Genomic DNA, 19,365 nt, shown 5'->3' with positions numbered 1-19,365 from the left:
CAATCGACATGCAAACAGAAAGAAAACAACAGCCTGGCATGGTGGCACAGGTTTGTAATCCCCGTAAGACCTTGTCTCAAAATTTTTATAAAGTGGGGGCGGGGGGCAGTCGGCTGGGGATGTAGCTCAGAGGTAATATGGGTTCAATCCCCAGTACCACACACACACACAAAAAGACTCACAACAGGGGCTCTTAGTATAATTCAGTTTTAGAGTACATGCACCAAGACCTTGGGTTTGATCCCCAAACCCAGGTGGGAAAAGCCCACAGAATACAAACAAACCCTTCCCACAATTTGAAAAAAGAATAACAAATGTAATAAACACTGCCCAAACAAAACTTAATGTGAATCTGTTGTAGTTAGGAGCATCTGAGACTGGTGTAAACCAGATACATAGAACAAAGAAACAACTCAAATATAGCCTATACTGTGTGTGTTTATTACTGGGAATTGCATGCAGGGTGCTTTACCGCTGAGTTGCCAGGTGGGCCTCAAACTTGCCACCCTCTTGCCTCAGCCTTCCAAGTAGCTGGAATTTCAGATGTGCACCCCCCAAGCAAACCTTCACAGAAATGATTGATGTTAATGATATTCAATAAAGATACCAAGGCAATTCAACAGGAGAAAGGATGGTCCTTTCTTTCTGCCTTTTTTTTTTTTTTTTTTTTTGCAGTACTAGGGATGGATTCTACCTCTAAGCCACACCCCCAGACCTATTTGTTATTCTTTATTTTGAAAGAGGGTCTCACTGAGTTGCAAAGGGCCTCACCAAGCAGCTGGCCACAAACCACGGTCCTCCTGTCTCAGCCTCCCAAATGCTGGGATTACAAACCTGTGCCACCACATTCAGCTTGAAATGATGGACTTTTCAAAAACTGATGCAGTTAAAAATTCACATGCAAAAAGTAAGCTTGGACATCAGCCAGGTGTGGTGGTGCACCCTTGTAATCCTGGCACTGAGGAGGCTGAGACCGGAGGATCGAGGTTCGCGGACAGCCTCAGCTGCTTAGTAAGGCCCTTCGCAACTCAATGAGACCCTGCTTCAAAAAAATAAAAAGACTATAAAAATAGGGATGGGAGTGAAGCTCAGAGGTAGAAGGCCCCTGGGTTTCATTCCCAAAACAAACAAAAAAAAAATTTTAAGACCCTTTGCTAGGTGTGCTCACTGCTACTAGGGTGTCTTTGATTCTATACCTTTTCTGTTTCAGCTAGCAGATATGTTTGTGTCTATACACCATCCACATACAAGTATATATGAATACCCCTGTGCACAGGTGTATATACATATACTTATTTCAGTATGAGCACACAGTGCTGTGTCCAACTCCTAATCACCATGTGAATAATCTCACCAACTGCCCTTGCTCATCTGTAACCTCTTCCATATATAACAACTTGCTTGTGCCGGGAGCAGTGCCACACACCTGTAATTCCAGTACTTAGGAAGCTGAGACAGGAGGATTCCAGATTCCAGGCTGGTCTCAGCACTGTAGTGAGATTCTCAGCAACTTAGTGAGACTCTGTTTCAAAATAAAAACTAAAAAGGTCTGGGAGTGGAGCTGGTAGAATGTCCCTGGGTTCCATCCTTAGTATCACAAACAGAACGAAACCAAACCCTGCTTGTTCCACTCCTGGGCCCCGCCTCGCTCCTTCTCTTAGACCACCTTGCTTTACTCTCCTCCAGTGAACTGTTCTGCCCCATAAATGTTTACTTCCTGTTTGATTCCTCTGTAACAGGAGGATTTTTACTGCTGAGTTCTCAGCATCTAAAACTGCCTTACACAAAGTAGGTATCCTAAAAAAGTAAAAATGAATGCAAACTTATTATGCCTATTCTATTCACTAAGCAAGTCTCAGGAAGACCTTTTCTAGCCAGAATTATGTTGTTCAACTTTGAGATACTAACTTTACTTTAATCAAATTACAGTTGTAGCATATGATTTAGATTTTCCACCAATCCAAATGATTTCTCTCCCCAATTTCTACAAGTAAAACCACTAAGCTAGCCGGGCACGGTGGTGGATCCCAGTACTCGGGAGGCTGAGACAGTAGGACTGCACTTTGAGTCCGACCATGGCAACTTAGCAAGATTCTGTTTCAAAATAAAAAATAAAATAGGGGCTGTGGCTCAGAGGTTAGTATGCCCGTGGGCCCAATCCCCAGCACCACACAACAACAGACCCCTGCTGAGCTAAGTCAGCGGTCACAAGCCTCTACGCACAGCCCCTGTTCCCCTTGAAGGTCTGACTCTACCTTCATTTCCCAACCCTGCCCGCTGCCAACACAAACTGTGCCCTGGCCAAGTGTCCCGACACTGTGGGTTCTACGCGCTCGAGCTGTCGACTGGTAAGTGTTTTTCATATCTGCGGGAACATGCACAACATAACCACTGTTATAAATTCAAATCCCACAATTAATGAATGACCTAAAACCGAAGCGGTTGATTTTTAAATTAAACTTCCAAAAGAACTGTGAAAGCATGTCATACAATTCTTGGGAAAAGTACACAGATTCACTCTCTTCCTTGGTGGGGAGCCTGAGGTCTAAGAACAAAGACACTAATAGGAAACATATGGAAGAACTCAGAAACAAAACAGTCTTGGCCCCACGGTGGCCTGCCACGTTTCACATCCCAGTGCTTCAAGTAAAAGACGAGGTTTCTATTATAGTGGTGCCAAAGCATTACTTGAAACACTACACTTTTCTTAAATCTGAAGTAGAACAAAATAAATCTTGTGAGTTCTTTGTAAAGTCTTAATGGAAAATAGTATTTTGTGAAACGAAAAACGATCTCCAGGATTTACTTTACCTTATTTGCTAAAGTTGGAAAGACGCCCTCCCTCCACCTCCAAAGGAAATCAAGGTCCACTGCCAAGAGATACAAGCTAGCTCTGTTTAAATATGGAAAGAAGGAGCACAAAAATGTATCATCAGGGGCGAGCTATTTCGCTGTTACTGTTTAGGAGGCTTGGCTCAGAGAGATGGAGGACATTTTCTAAATCTGCAAAATAAAGGCAACAGAAGCTTTTCATTTCACTGCACTCCATTTTAAAATGACTTTGTATGCTATTAAAACAGGCAAATAAATGGCCAAGCAGTTCGTTTTTATTTTAGAGTCATTAGTAGGCTCGAGTGTGTGTGGTACTGAGGATTTAACCCAGGGGCATTCTCCCTCAAAGCTACACCCTCAGCCCTATTTTTTTTTTTTTTCTTTGTGGGTCTGGGGGTGGAACCCAGGGGCATTCTACCTCTGAGCTTCAACCCCAGCCCTATTTTTTATTCTTTATTTTGAAACAGGGTCTCACTGAGTTGTGAAGGGCCTCACTAAGAAGCCGAGGCTGGCTCTGAACCTGCAATCCTCCTGTCTCAGCCTCTCAAGTACTGAGGTTATAAGCGTGAACTCAGGGGTATTTTACCTGAGTTACACCTCAGCCCTATTTTAATTTTTATTTTGAAACAAGGTCTAAGTTGCAGCGGATCTCACTAAGCTGCTGAGTCTGGCTGCAAACCTGTGATCCTCCTGTCTCAGCCTCCCAAGTACTGGGATTCCAAGCGTGCACCATGCCCAGTCATTATACTAGTCGGCATTGTAATGGATACCTGGGAGCCAGGTGAAAAAGACAGTAGTAGTAGAAAGATACAATCTTCTTAGGAAAAGGTTACATCATTAATCTGTGGAAGTGGATGACAATATTTCATATTTTAAAATAAACTAGAGGAGACACGCTGTCCATGTCTACTTCTGATGCTTTGCTTTAATGAAGGGAAGCCCTGATGTGAACTAAGGACATTTCTGAGTTCCACCTTAAATCTGAGACACTGGGCGCCTTGTCACAGGGGACCTCAATTTGAAGAATTCTTTGGCATGAAAATGAAAATAAAAACAGTAACCAGTACATGCCATTTCATTTGGCTCTGTGTGCCTTTCCTATTAGAGGGAATTCTTGCCACACCTCAAACCAAAATTAAGGGGAAAAGAAAAAAGCAAGCCACATAAATCCGTCCAAGAACACAAACATCTTAATGTGAATCCACAAAGTTTTGTATAATGAAAAGAAATACATAATTTTAATTCAACCCAAGTGTTTTCCAAGCAGATTGTATTTGCTTAAATTGCTACAGTAATTCAAGAAAGGGCCCTGTCTGGACACAGCGTTACTGTGGATTTTTAAGAGACTCAGTTAAAGAATTTTGGAATTTCTGATTCATTTAAAGGATTTGCAAACTCATCAACTCTTGAAAACTAAAGCAAATTCAAAAGGTATGATGATAAAATAATTTTTATTTTTAAAGAATGTATTAATATGTTATAAAAAGTATCTCAGATTTGTTTAATGTTAAAATAGACTGCAGCTATCATAAAAGCAGAATTTTAGGAAGCAAAATCTGGTAAAAGTTATATTAAAATTGTGATTAGGCAAAATGTTCAGGAAAAAAAGGTAAGTACAGTAAGTTTAAAGTTCTAATTTAAGATTACCAAATGAACAATCTTTGTTTAGATTTTCTTTTTAAATTAAAAGTTGAAAGTGAAGACTCTCGGGTTAAAGGCATCAATCTCTCTCTTGTGACAAAAACCTGCTGCTCATAAATCTGAGACGTGATAGTGGGTCTGGCTGTAGGAAAGATGGGCATTTGCACAAATCTGAATCAAGATTTTCTCAAAGTTTCTTTTCTTGATAAAATTCCTGGTCTAGATGTTTTTGTTTTCCTTTATCTCTTTTTCAAAGGGAAGATATAAATGCTTTATCTGTTCTATTGGAGGATCTAGTTACTTGGGTTTAAATAATTAAAATTTAAATGTATAATTGAGATACTTATATTTTTAATAACAAAAGAATTTTACAAAATTAAATAAAAAATTATTTTGGACAAAGCCTAAAACATATAGTAATACTTATTTCTTATATGGTAGTTTCTATGGTATACCAGTAAAACATAATAAATTGTTCCAACTTATAAACTGTCTAGAACTAAGTAAGCTGTGCCTCATTCTTATTAATAATTTCAAGTAGAGCTGTCTTGATGAAAGCATGAGTGCTTCTCTCCAAGTAAGAGAAATATCAAGACACAGAAGCTTCTATTGCATTCCAGAATACGAAAAATACACATTAATGAATATTTTAAAAAAACTGGTAATGTGTGTAGTGAACAATTTATAAAACTGGTAACATATATTTATTGTTCTACTAGACAATGTAATAGGAAAGGGAGAAATATTGTGTATTTTTATGGAGAAATATTCACTAGAAGAGATCCCATGCTCTCTGACTGTTCATTTAAAGAAATCACCAAGGTGAAATAAATGGCTAGAGGTCATCAACATTAGTTGAGAAGCACTGCTAACAGGATGTAATCCGCAGCTCATTAATCCAATCATTCACTCAAAGCTTTCGGCACTTACGTACCATGCCTGATACTTGACTGCGTAAAACTTAGAGCTGGGGTAGGGGTGGGGGCACAGTCCAGTGATAGAGCGCTTGCCCTGCAAGTGTGAGGCCCTGGATTTGCTCCTTAGCACCAAATTAAAACAATAAAAGGAGGCCAGAAAATGAGATGACTGGCAGCGAGTCTTAACGTTTTGCTGAGTTCTCCTAGAGGGAACAAGGTAAGATTGTAGATTATGAAAAGCGTAAGTAGCAAAAATATACTTAGCAAATGGTTGGAGTAAAATAAGATCACTATAATAGGAAGCATGCTAACAGAAGAGGAAGAGGGTTAGGAATTAATGGTGCATGGTTGGAAACAGGATGTATGTCAGAGCAGACTGCCCAGGGAAAAGGGAGCGGGGCAAGGTGGCACCGGAGGGCTATGGGTGTGGAGAGACTACTGAGGATTTGTTCAGGTTTGGAAGAGAAACTGCTCATCAGTGAAAGACTTTCTTCCGAGGTGCCCACACAGACCAAAAGCAGACACAAAGAATCCCTTCACTTTCAGAGAGGCCCTTGTTATGGGGGTTTCATTCTAAGTCAGAGGTGTGTAATGAAGTGTAAGCTAAAGGATGTCATCCAGGTATCCGACCCTCCCTCAAATTCTCGTAGTTGTTGAACAACAGCCTTTAATTCTCAAATGGTAGGTGGCTAACTGATGTCTGCTACTGTTCTTAACACAAGGATAAAACTCAGCCTGAGGCTAGGCGTGGTGGTGCGCACTTGTCATCCCAGCATTTGGGAGGCTGAGACCGGAGGATCTGTTTGTGGCCAGCCTCAGCTACTTAGGCCCTCCACAACTTAGTGGGACCTTGTTTCAAAATAAAGAATAAAAAATAGGGCAGGGGGTGTAGCTCGGAGGTCGCATGCCCCTAGGCTCCATCCCCAGACCCGCAAAAACAAAACAAAACACACAAAAAAACCTCGGCCTGTGTTCACAAGCACTGCTCTTTTTCACGTTCCTGGGCGCGGTGCCTGCAGACCCAGCTTGGCCAGCCCAGTGCCAAGTCCCTCCCTGCCTCTCCGCTCCCCCTGCCTCTGCTGGGAAGGCAGCGGCCGCACAGAACCCAACTCTAGTGGCTGCGGTGGGACTGAAGTGAGACAGGACAGATGCTTTAAAGGGCTCAAACGCTCTGCCCGAGGAGCACAAGAAACCCTTGCAAACTACGTGAGGTATTCATGAGGAAGAGAGACACTTTTCTATACTCATTTCTGCCAGTCTCCCAAAGTCTGGGTCAAATCACGTCCCCCGGACAGGGTCACGCCAGTGGGCCCCACCACGCTGTCTCTGCCGTACACCATATTACCCTCGACCTGAAGTTAGGGTTCATTTTGTGGCCTCTTTGTCCTCCACTCAATTCTTTGCACTCTACAGAGGGACCATTTCTTCATGTCTTCTTCATTTGTGTTCACCCCAATTTAGCACAATACCTCACAGTTAGAAATAATCCAAGACAATTGTAAACCGAAGTATCATAATGAAATTAACCACTAATTTGTGTAAAATGCTCTACTCACACAGTACCTAGGAGAAAATACTACAGGTAAACAGGCACTTCCCAGCAGGCCCATGGGAGCTTCAGGGCAGCAGAAGAGCGGCTTGTTTCGAAAGCTATCCTTGGGATAAAATCAAAACTTGTTCACCCCAACTCTTCTCAAGGCTCTCTCCCACTCTCCCACATTTTTTTTTTTTTTTGGTATGTTTGGTGGCAATGAAGATTGAACCAGGAGCATTGTACATATGAGCTATAAACCTCCACCCCATCTTAGTTTTAGAGACACGGTCTTGCTAGGTTGCTGAAAGTCTTGCTATGCTGCGAGATCCCGTTTCAAAATAAAAAAAGAAAGGCCGGGCGTGGAGGCGCACGCTTGTCATCCCCGCCCTCGGGAGGCTGAGACAGGAGGATCGCACAGGTTCGAAGCCAGCCTCAGCTACTTAGTGAGGCTCTCAGCAACTTAGTGAGACCCTGTTTCCAAATAAAATATAAAATAGGTCTGGGAGGATAGCCCGGAGGTAGAAAGCCTCTGGGTTCCATCCCCAGTACCACCAAAAAAGGAAAAAAGAAAAAAAAAAGAAAAAAAAAGAAGAAAAGAAATATGGCTGGGAGTGTAATTCGAAGACAGTATATCCATGAGTTCAATCTCTAGTAACACAAAGACCCCAGTAAACAAAGCTCCTCATACAGGATGGCTTTGCTAAATGTAAGGGTTGGAATGTTGAGCGCACGCACAGAGGGTGTCGACAGCTACAGACTGTGGGATCCTTGTTGTTGGCGGGATGGATATATAAAGGCTCCACTGCCACCGAAGCATGAGCGAGGGTATGAAGGCATGGCAGTAGTGGCAGCAACCGGCCCAGACAGCGCAGGGAAGAACAGAGAGCAAGATGATATGAGGGAAGGGACTGAGGGCCTTTGACTCTACTCGAATCAGTGCTTCAGGCCCTACTCACACACAATATTTACATTCTATGCATTTTCCGTTTCTGACAAGAAAATAAAGAAACTCAGATGGGCATGGTGATGCAAGCCTGTAATCCCAGTACTTGGGAGTCTGAGAAAGGAGGATCACAGGTTCTGGAATGCCAACCTCAGCAGCTCAGCAAGAACTTATTTCAAAGCAAAAATGACAAAGGGCTGGGGGTAGCCAGGCCTGATGGTGCATATCTGTAATTCCAGGACTTGGTAGATTGAGATAGCAAAGCCAGCCGCAGCAATGTTGTGAGACCCCTCGGCAACTTAGGGAGACCCTGCCTCAAAAAAAAAAAAAAAAAAAAAAAAAGGCTGAGGTGGAGCTGAGAGGTAGAACTCCCTGACTTCAATCCCCAGTACCACAAAGAAACACACACATGCAAACACACACACACACACACAATAATAATATCAATAATAAAAATAATAATAATGAAAATAAATAAAAAAAGAAAAAATTCAGGTCCTTTCCAAATGGTGTTCTGCCAGAGAAAATTATTTAAGTAACTATTTTATAAGTTATATCAATGAAAAAATAGCTAGTACCATTCTAGATGAGATACATCAACTCATTGTGTATAACAGCATGGGGAGCCGGGCGTGGTGGTGTACGCTCGTAATCCCAGCACTCGGGAGGCTGAGACCGGAGGATCACGGTTCGCGGACAGCCTCAGCTACTTAGTGAGGCCCTCTGCAACTCAGTGAGACCCTGTTTCAAAATAAAGAATGAAAAATAGGGCAGGGGGTGTAGCTCGGAGGTAGAATGCCCCTGGGTTCCATCCCCAGACCCACAAAAACAAAAACAAAAAAACAAGCTGAGACATTCATTCTTGCTTGAAACATTAGATGAGAGGGGTAAAGAAAAAGGCTACAGAACAAAAGAGGTGTCACTTTTTTTCCTGTAACTCCTTCCTACGTAACAGACCCCTTTTACCCCGGTGGCAGTTTTCAATCTGCAAGGTTATTTTACATGCATATGTCATCTATCCCAACAACCATGAAATAAGATAAGCCGGCAAGAGAAGCAAGGTGTAATTCAACTCTAATCATAATTCATTTTTTCTCTCTTTTTGTTTCTTTTGTTTCTTCCTTTCTTGGAACTGGAAATTAAACCCAAAGGAATTCTAAATCTGAGCTAGACCCAGAGCTCTCCCCCTTTTGAAGCAAGGTCTAGTTAAATTTCTGAGGGGCTCACTAAAATGTTGAGGCTGGCCTCTAGTCTGCCATCCTCCTGTTTTAGACTCCCAAGTACTGGGATTACAGAAGTGCACCACCATGCTGGCTTTTTATTTTTTTTTTTGTGGTACTGGGGGTGGAACCCAGAGGCTTTTCTACCTCCGGGCTATACTCCCAGACCTATTTTATATTTTGTTTGGAAACAGGGTCTCACTGAGCTGCTGAGAGCCTCACTAATTAGCTGAGGCTGGCTTCGAACCTGCGCGATCCTCCTATCTCAGCCTCCCAAGCGCGGGGATTACAAGCGTGCACCACCACGCCCGGCTTACTTTTTATTTTTTTGAGATGAGTTCTCACTCTTGCCCAAGCTGGTCTCAAACTCCTGGCTCAAAAGGTGCTCCCACCTCAGCTACTTGAGTAGCTGGGACTACAGGCACATGCCACCACACCTGGCAACTGCAATTCTTATTTTACTGATGAGGTAAGAGGCAGATGTTTGGTCACAGAACATAAATGCAGGTTTCGAGGCTCCCCGGCAGGACACGACCCGCTCTTCCCCATGACCTCAGGTTAAGTGCAAGTGTGAGCTGTGTGCACTGTCCTGCGGCTATGCTGCACTGCGTACCTCTGCTCCTCCACCACGCTCCGAAGTCTTGGGATACTGGGATGGTGTGCTCTGAGTATCTGTGTATCTAGATCGTAATTCAGAGATATTCGTGGGAAAAAGGAAGCTGGGAAGAAACTGAAATTAATCGAAACTGTGGGATTGTAAATATTGTATGTATTTGAGAGAGTTTTGTTTTATTGTGGTACTGCAGATTGGATACAGGGGCATTCTGCCTCTGAGCTACACCCCAGCCCTTAGTTATTTTTTGTTCAGGCTGGCTTCAAACCTGCAGCCTTCCTATCTTAGCCTCCCAAGTGCTGGGATTACAGGTGAGTGCCAGTACACCCAGCATGTATTTGAGATCTAAAGAAGTTATTCAGAGTTGGACTCTAAACATCTGGATTCTGGAAACTTTCATGAGAAAAACTTGAAGTTCAGATACAGATGGATAGCAGTCACTAAGAGGAAATAATAGCGACTTTGATGTAACTCAGATGATCACATTAGAAGGAGCATATCTCATACTCTTTCAATTTTCAGCAACAGCAGTGGTAGAGACGAGGATTTGGCTTTATACTAAGAACTGAATTAGTCAAAGCTCTCTAACTAAAATACAGGCCTCTCACAGGTAGCAACCATCACTGGACGATGGAAAGTCATTGACAGTGTGATGTCATGCTCTGCAGATGGCAGATCCTTTTAAAATATAATGGTTAAGCCGGGTGTGGTGGCGCACGCTTGTAATCCCAGTATTTGGGAGGCTGAGACCTGGAGGATCACGATTCGCGGACAGCCACAGCTACTTAGTGAGGCCCTCTGCAACTCAGTGAGACCTGGTTTCAAAATAAAGAATAATAAAAAAAAAAAAAACTAGGGCACGGAGTGTAGCTCGGAGGTCAAATGCCCCTGGGTTCCACCCCCAGACCCGCAAAAATCAATCAATCAATCAATCAAATATAATGGTTATCTGGTAGAAAGCCTCGGATTCTAGTTCAGCTCAATAGTGACTCTTGAGCTCTGGTCTGCGCACTGCCGTTCTTCCTGGAGTTCTCTCACATCGCTGCCATTCACATGGGGATCATTCTGAGTCTTACTCACCTTTTCACAATATATTTCCTTTTCTTCTTGCAACAGGTCCAAAAAAAACAAAGAATATGGGCTTGTTAAGCCCGGTGTATGTCCTTTCTTTCCTTCTCGGAGTGCACGTATACTGCCAATACGGAGCTTACCAATGGGACGACGATTACGATCAAGAGCCAAATGAAGACTACGAACCAGAATTCCAAAGTCGCCCGGACACGGAGGATGGCGTTCCTGTCCATCACAACGTGCTGGGCTGTGCTAGTGAATGCTTCTGCCCAGCTAACTTCCCCTCATCCATGTACTGTGACGATCGCAAACTCAAGACGATTCCAAACATCCCAGCACACATCCAGCAGCTGTACCTCCAGTTCAACGACATCGAGGCTGTGACTGCAAACTCATTTATCAACGCAACGCATCTGAAAGAAATTAACCTCAGCCATAACAAAATCAAGTCTCCCAAGATTGACTATGGTGTGTTTGCTAAGTTGCCAAATCTATTACAACTCCACCTGGAGCATAATAATTTACAAGAATTCCCATTTCCTCTTCCCAAGTCTCTGGAAAGACTCCTCCTTGGTTACAATGAAATCACCACACTGCGAACAGAAGCCACAGACGGACTCGTCAACTTGACTATGCTGGATCTCTGTTATAACCGCCTTCACGATTCCACGCTCAAAGGCCAACACCTGGCCAAGATGAAGAGGTTGATGCAGCTCAACCTGTGTCATAACAGACTGGAATCCATGCCTTCTGGGCTGCCCTCTTCACTTATGTACCTGTCTTTAGAAAATAACTCCATTTCCTCCATTCCAGACAACTACTTTGATGAACTTCCGAAACTTCATGCTCTGCGGATATCACATAACAAACTGCAAGACATCCCGTGGAATATTTTTAATCTCTCCAACCTTATAGAGCTCAACGTTGGACACAACAAATTGAAGCAAGCATTTTACATTCCAAGAAATTTGGAACATCTATACCTAGAAAATAATGAAATAGAAAGTATGTACATTTTTATTAATTTTTAGAGAATGAGAATTTTGACTCTTGAAAACACCAATTATTAATAATCTATGCTTTACAATTCACTAAAAAGGACTATTGAAATTAGCAAGGAAATGGCAGAAATTTGCTCCGGGAAAAGGTGCACCATTAAGATTAAAGTCTTTTCTATCAAATTTTAACATCCTGAATATTGAGAAATACTACCTTAGGCTATATGAAGAAGTAAAAGTATCCTGAGTAATGGGAATAGAAATAATTTTTTATTTTTTAAAAAGTTTTCTTGTAGCTGGGTGTGGTGGCGCACACCTGTAATCCCTGCGCTTGGGAGGCAGAGACAGGAGGATCGCGCAGGTTCAAAGCCAGCCGCGCTGGCTTAAGAGACCCTGTTTCCAAATAAAATATAAATAGGTCTGGGAGTGTAGCCCGGAGGTAGACGGGTTTCCAAGAATCCCAGTACCACCAAAAAAAAAAAAAAAAAAAAAGTTTTCTTTTAGCCAGGCGTAGTGGTGCACACTTGTAATCCCAGCGCTTGGGAGGCTGAGATAGAAGTATCACACAGGTTCGAAGCCAGCTTCAGCTACTGAGTGAGGCTCTCAGCAACTTAGTGAGACCCGGTTTCCAAATAAACTATAATATAGTGCTGGGGGTGTAGCCTGGAGGTAGACTGACTCTGGGTTCCATCCTCAGTACCAGAAAATAAATAAATAAATAAATAAATAAATAAATAAATGTTTTCTTTTGAGATTGTTTCTACAAAGACTTTATTAGTTAAGTAATTGGAAAGCTAGTGAATCTGTTATTATAATAGTATAAACTTATACTTTCATTTCCTTCTTTTATTAGTTGATAGCATAAACAGGAATTGAACCTAAACTACTTGTATTTTAATAAAACTATACTCCACATACCATAGAACCTAACAGAATTATGAATATAAACCAGTATTGATTTCAATTTTTATTTTTCAGATATCAATGTGACAATGATGTGCCCTTCTACTGACTCACTACCTAATCACCATTTAACATACCTTCGTGTGGACCAAAATAAGTTAAAAGGACCAGTAAGCTCACATATCTTCTTCTGCTTCCCTCATATACATACTATTTATTATGGTGAACAAAGAAGTACTGATGGACAGACGATAGAGCTGAAGACCCAGGATTTCAGGAGATTTCAAGACGATGAAGAGGAGGAGGAGGAGGAGGAGGATCACAGCGATGGGGATAGTCATGATGACCACCACACTCACATGGGTCAAGAACAAGAAGGGGCAGAACACTTCAACCCTCACTACTATGAAGTTTAAGGATGGTGAGAACCTAGCCAGGCATGGTGGCACACACCTGCAATTCCAGCACTTGGGAGGCTGAGACTGAAGGATCTCAGGTTTGAGGACAGTCTCAGCAAGTAGTGAGACCCTCATTAACCTAGCAAGACCTTGTTCCAAAATAAAATAAATTTGAGCAAGGAGTGTAGCCTGGAGTTAGAATGCCCTTAGGTTTAATCCCCAATGCCCCCCCAAAAAGGCAAAAGTCTATATAGGTGTAAGTTTATGACTTTGTAAAACTTTGTTGCTCAGCCAGGCATGGTGACACTCACCTGTAACTGTAATCTCAGTACTAGTGAGGCTGAGACAGGATCATAGGTTCAAGAATAGTCTCAGCAACGTAGGAAGACGCTCATCAACTTAGCAAGACTGTATTTCAAGACAAAAATGAAATAAGACTAGGGGTGAAGCTCAGAGGTAGAATGCCCCTGGGTTCAATCCCCAGCACCACAGAATGAATAAATAAATAAATAAATAAATAAATAAATAAATAAAACTTTATCACTCAAAAAATCTAACATATATCATATTGCTCAAAATAACACCTAGGATTGATATTCATATAAGAGCAGAACTGCATTTAGGTTGTTGATGACAACTGCACCATTATGCAGGACTTGACTGGAACTCTTCTGAAATGATACAAATCTTTAGAAACATGAATTAGGATGACAAGTGAGAAAAAAACTAGATTTTAATGGGTTCTTATACTCTTTTTAAATCTACCACTTTAATAACAATCACTTCTGTAAGATAAGAAACGATAAAGGAAACAGAATCAGTAGTAAAGACCTTGAAGGCATGTTCTTCCTTCTTTCCTTTCTTGCTGTCCTCCCCCCCCCTTTCTTCTTTTGTGCACAGTATTAGAGATCGAACCCAGGGCCTTGCACATGCTAGACAAATGCCCTGTTACTGAGCTACGTCCCTCAGCCCAAGCCATGTCCTGTGTGTGTGTGTGTGTGTGTGTGTGTGTGTGTGTGTGTGTGTTACTGAATATTGAATCCAGGGGCATTCTACCTTTGAGCTTTGAGCTACACCTCAGCCCCTTTTTGATGGAGACTGAGCTAGTATAGATTGCTAATAAGGATAGTATTAATTGCTAATAAGAAATAAGCTAAGCCCAGCACACGCCTTTTTTAATCCCAGCATTCAGGAGGCTGAGACAGGAGGATCGCAGTTCACAGACAGCCTCAGCTACTTAGTGAGGCCCTTTGCAACTCAGAGACCCTGTTTCAAAATAAAGAATAAAAAAATTGGGCTCGGGGTGGAGTTTGAAGGTAGAATGCTCCTGGGTTCCATCCCCAGTACTGCAGGAAAAAAAAAAAAAAAAAAAAAAAGAAAAAAATAAATTATACTTAAGAAAAACAATAAAATCTTTTCCCTCTGTCTCTAGGCTGTCAGTCAAAATCTCAGCCAAAGGTTGACTTTGTCCAGGTAAAAACTGGCTATTAGCCCAGGGGGTAAGAAGATAGAACACTGAATACTGGATTTATACACATCTGAACTTAGAAGGAAAGAATTCTTCAGACTCTCAAAAAAGTGTAGACTAAGTTAAAGAGGAAAAAAGCAAGCTGTATTGACCCAATAGTCACTACTAATTACGCAAAATAGTTAAAGCCCTAAAACCTCTAAATTTTTTTTTTTTTTTGGCAGTATTGGGGAAGGAACCTAGGGGCATTGTATCTCCAAGCAATACCCCCAGCCCAATTTTTTATTTTTTGTTTTGAAACAGGGTTTCACTGAGTTGTAAGGAACGTCACTAAGTAGCAGAGGCTGACAATGAACCGCGATCCTCCTGTCTCAGTCTCCCAAATGCCGGGACTACAAGTGTGTACCACCACGCCCGGCTACCTCTACACTTTAAAAGGCTATGTTCTTGTGGTTTTCTTCTCTTTATCATAAAACAGGCGTGTGTGTGTGTGTGTGTGTGTGTGTGTGTGTGTGTGGTACTGGGGGTGGAACCCAGGGGCTTTTCTACCTCACGGCTATATTTCCAGACCTATTTTATATTTTATTTGAAAACAGGGTCTCACTAAGTTGCTGGGAGCCTCACCAAATAGCTGAGGCTGGCTTCGAACCTATGTGATCCTCCCGTCTCAGCCTCCCAAGTGCTGGGACATGCGCCTCAACGCCGGGCATTACAACAGGCTTTCAATATAGTAACTTCTAGTAGACAGAGATAAAAGGATGCTGAGACTTACCTAAGACACAGGTGGACAGTACAGGCTTTAAATATTAAGAATAAAATCAACAAAGAACAATGAGCCCCCTGACTTTGCTAAGTAACACATTTTGACCAGTGATATTAGACCTGTCTGTCCTTGAGAGGACAAAAAAAAGGTTTATAAGCAGAGGGAACTAGTGGGCCAGTACCTGCTTTTGGTGGGAAAAGAAGACTATTGGCTAGCAGGAGAGGAGGGACAAGATAATACATTTCTATAAAAAGACTATTTTTTTGGTACTGGGGACGGAACGGGGGGCATTCTACTTCTGAGCTACACCTCCCACTCTATTTTTTATTCTTTATTTGAAAGTCTCACTGAGTTGCAAAGGGCCTCACTAAGTAGCTGAGACTGCCTGAGAGGCCAGATCTTCCTGCCTCAGCCTCCCAAATGCTGGGATTACAAGCATGCACCACTATGCCTGGCCTCCTGTTTTATTCTTAAAGCATCAAAGCCACATAATTTTAAACTCCAGAAAGACCATATTATTTTTATTTTTGGTGGTACTGGGGTTCCTGGAAACCCTTCTACCTCTGGGCTACATTCCCAGACACCTATTTTTTAATATTTTTATTTGGAAACAGGGTCTCTTAAGCCAGTGAGCCTGGCTTCGAACCTACACCCTCCTGTCTCCACCTCCCAAGCGCGGGAATTGTAAGTGTGAGCCACCATGCCTGGCTGGAAATACCATATTATTTAAGAAACACCAGATCATCTCAGTTGTAATCTGCATTACAGCAATTTCAGCAATTGTCAGAAACAATCTTTATTTAAGAGTAAAATGTTTTTATAGTAAATTAAACTAGGGAAAAGTTTCTTTGTTTTAGTCATATACAGTTTTGGTAATGAATAACTGTTTTGCTCACAAGGTTAAGGAATGTTGCCAAAATAAGTTCTTTAAATATTTTTAGCCGGTGAGGTGGCACATGCTTGTAATCCCAGCATTTGGGAGGCTGAGAGAGGAGGATCCTAGTTCATGGACAGCCCCAGCTACTTAGTGAGGCCCTTTGCAATTCAGTGAGACCTTGTTTCAAAATAAAAAAAAAATAGGGCCTGGGTGTGGCTCAGAGGTAGAATGCCCCTGGGTCCCATCCCCAGTACCACAAAATATGTATACATATTAAACCCTTGTGTTTTTCTAGTACAGCATAGTGCTTATTTACACACTGTTAAAGTATTTGTATACATAGTTGAATATAGGTCCTTTAAAAATCTGAAGAACACGCCAGGCGTGGTGGCGCACGCTTGTAATCCCCGCGTTTGGGAGGCAGAGACAGGATGATCACATAGGTTCAAAGCCAGCCGCGCGCGCTGGCTTAGGAGACCCTGTTTCCAAATAAAAATGTAAAAATAGGTCTGGGAGTGTAGCCCAGAGATAGAAGGGCTTCCAGGAACCCCAGTACCACCAAAAAAAAAAAAAAATCTGAAGAACAGGTTTTCACATTTTCTCTGTCTTCAAATCTCTCTCTCTCTCTCTCTCTCTCTCTCTCTCTCTCTCTCTCTCTCACACACACACACACACACACACACACACACACACACACACGCATTTTTGGTGGTACTGGGGATGGAACCCTTCTACCTCTGAGCTACACTCCCAGACCTATTTTTATATTTTTTCTGTGGAAACAGGGTCTCTTAAGCCGGAGAGACGACTGGCTTTGAACCTGCGTGATCCTCCTGTCTCCACCTCCCAAGCGCGGGGATTACGAGCGTGCGCCACCACGCCTGGCCAAATCACTTATATTCTTTAATCTGTCATCTTAAGTATAATTCATAGCAAAGATTCTAATTGCTGTGATGAAGTCAATTTTTTTTTCTTGTGGTACTGGGAACTGAACCCCAGGACTCTCTATCAATGAGCTATACCTTCAGCCACCCCCATCCCTTTTGAGACAAGATCTCTTTAAATTGCCCAGGCTGGCCTCAAACTTTCCATCCTCCTTCTATAGCCTCCCACGTACTGGGATTACAGATGTATGTCACCAAGTCTGGCTTGAACTCTCTTGATATGTGAGGCTAAGGTTTCATAGGATTCCTCAAATAAATAATAAATACAAACAAGGGGTTGCTGGATTAGATAGGGAAACTCAGAATACATGATAACAATCTGTACAATGTACAATAACCAGACAGGCAAACTACATTTTACACATACTGTTCAAGCTTGTGAGTCTTCATTTTTCTGGAGATGATAAAATAGAACCAAAGCCACCAAGTCTTTTATATCTTTGAATAGGCTATTAGTGTCAAGAGGAGCAGAACACGTACCTGTCCTCAGAAACAACCTTAATGATGTAGAGTAAACATGGACAGAGCCCTGTCCACTCCTGTTACCGCCCTCATCAAGTCCTCTGGCTGCCCAGACTCAGCTGAGACCAAGAAACTGGGCACAGAGCAACCGTGCAGCACAATACACGCTAGGACAGAGCCCAGCGCCGGCGACTGGGCAGCCCACGCCCAGCAGAGGGGCTAGAAAAGAGCAAAGTCAATCCATTTTAAAATGGTTAGAAACAGGCTGCGGCGAGGTAGACATGATTGCATAATCCTAGGACTTGGGAGGCTGAGATAGGAGAATCACAGGTTGGAGGACAGCCTCAGCAACACAGTGAGACTCAGCAATCTCCTGAAACTTTGTTTCAAAAACAAAAAAATAAAAAGGGGTGGGGGCATCGCTCAGAGGTAGAATGCCCCTGGGTTCAATCCTCAGTAACACACACACACACACACACACACACACACACACACACAGTTATAAATTCAAACATTTATTAGGAATTAGTATATAAAAAGATCAAGGCCAGATGTGGCGGCACACACCTGTAATCCCTGTACTTGGGAAGCTAAGACAGAGAACTGCAGGTCCGAGGACAGCCTCAGCAACTTAAAGAAGGCCTATTCCAAAATAAAAAGGTGTTCAAAGTGTAGCTAAGTGGTAGAGTGTCCCTGGGCCCACTCTCCAGTACAGCAAAAAAGAAAAAAATACTAAGGATGTTTATTAGACACGAAAGATCAAGCCGGGCGTGGTGGCGCACACTTGTCATCCCAGCATTCGGGAGGCTGACACCAGAGGGTCGCAGTTCGCGGACAGCCTCAGCTACTTAGTGAGGCCCTCTGCAACTCAGTGAGACCCGGTTTCAAAATAAAGACTAAAAAATAGGGCAGGGGCTATAGCTCGGAGGTAAAATGTCCCTGGACTCCATCCCCAGACCCGCACAAAAAACAAACAAAAAAAAATCATACCATTTCTAACCTAAAGCAATGAAAATGTAATGAGGAGCCATCAGGGAAATGCAAATCAAAGCCACAAGGAGGTATCACTTCACACTCGCTCTGATGGCTGGAGCAGAGAGACAAACCAGGGTTAGCAAGGAGTTGGAGAAGTGGGAGCCCTCAACACTACCAATAGCAGTGTAAAATGGTGCTGCTGCTTGGGAGAGCAGTCTGGCAGTTCCTCAAAAGTTAGTTACAAATGAATCAGTAATTCTCCTACGGGTACATGTCCAAGAGAACTGAACATACGCGCACACGAAAGTGTACACGTAGAGTATCCATAGCAGCATAATCCATAGGACCCCCAAACAGAAACTAGCGAAGTGTCACTAATAGATGAACAGATAAACAAAATATGACCTATCCACTAATGGAATGCTCTTCAGTCATAAAGGGATGAAGCACTGACATGCCACAGCTTGGACGAACCTTGAGCACAGGCTCAGTGAATGGAGTCAATCACAGGACACGCGCTGTATGAGTCCATTTATATGACTGTCTAGAATAAGGAAATCGAAAGAGACAGATTATTGGCTGTCTAGGGCAGTAGGTTAGTTCCTGGAATGGGAAAAAATAGGGCAGATGGCTAATGGGTACAGGGCATCTTTCAGGGCAATGAAAAATTTTAAAATGGTTGTGGTGATGGTTGTACAAGTCTGAAAATACTAAAAACTTTTAAGGGGTTAACTGTACTGGATATGAGTTAGTTCAAGAAAGCAGATATTTGCCAGGCGTGGTGGCGCACGCTTGTAATCCCTGCG

General features: G+C 42.5%; 2 protein-coding genes across 2 annotated transcripts in view; one reads left to right on the top strand and one right to left on the bottom strand.

Annotated features, from left to right (window-relative positions):
• The window catches only part of CENPP (centromere protein P), a gene marked incomplete at both ends in the record, with an annotated part of 192,368 nt that overhangs the window by 108,911 nt on the left and 64,092 nt on the right, over positions 1-19,365 (bottom strand). The gene's annotated exons all lie outside the window — the stretch shown is intronic.
• OMD (osteomodulin) lies at positions 10,837-13,088 on the top strand (the record flags this gene model as incomplete). The annotated part of the gene is made up of 2 exons (XM_080709449.1): positions 10,837-11,776; positions 12,748-13,088. The coding sequence occupies 2 exons, from the start codon at positions 10,837-10,839 to the stop codon at positions 13,086-13,088; spliced, it is 1,281 nt and encodes a 426-aa protein (XP_080565575.1).

The sequence above is a fragment of the Muscardinus avellanarius genome (genome assembly GCF_963383645.1).
Source record: "Muscardinus avellanarius genome assembly, chromosome: 13".
Taxonomy (NCBI): Eukaryota; Metazoa; Chordata; class Mammalia; order Rodentia; family Gliridae; genus Muscardinus; species Muscardinus avellanarius.
The sequence above is the reverse complement of the archived record's forward strand: the minus strand, read 5'-3'. Positions and strand labels throughout refer to the sequence as shown.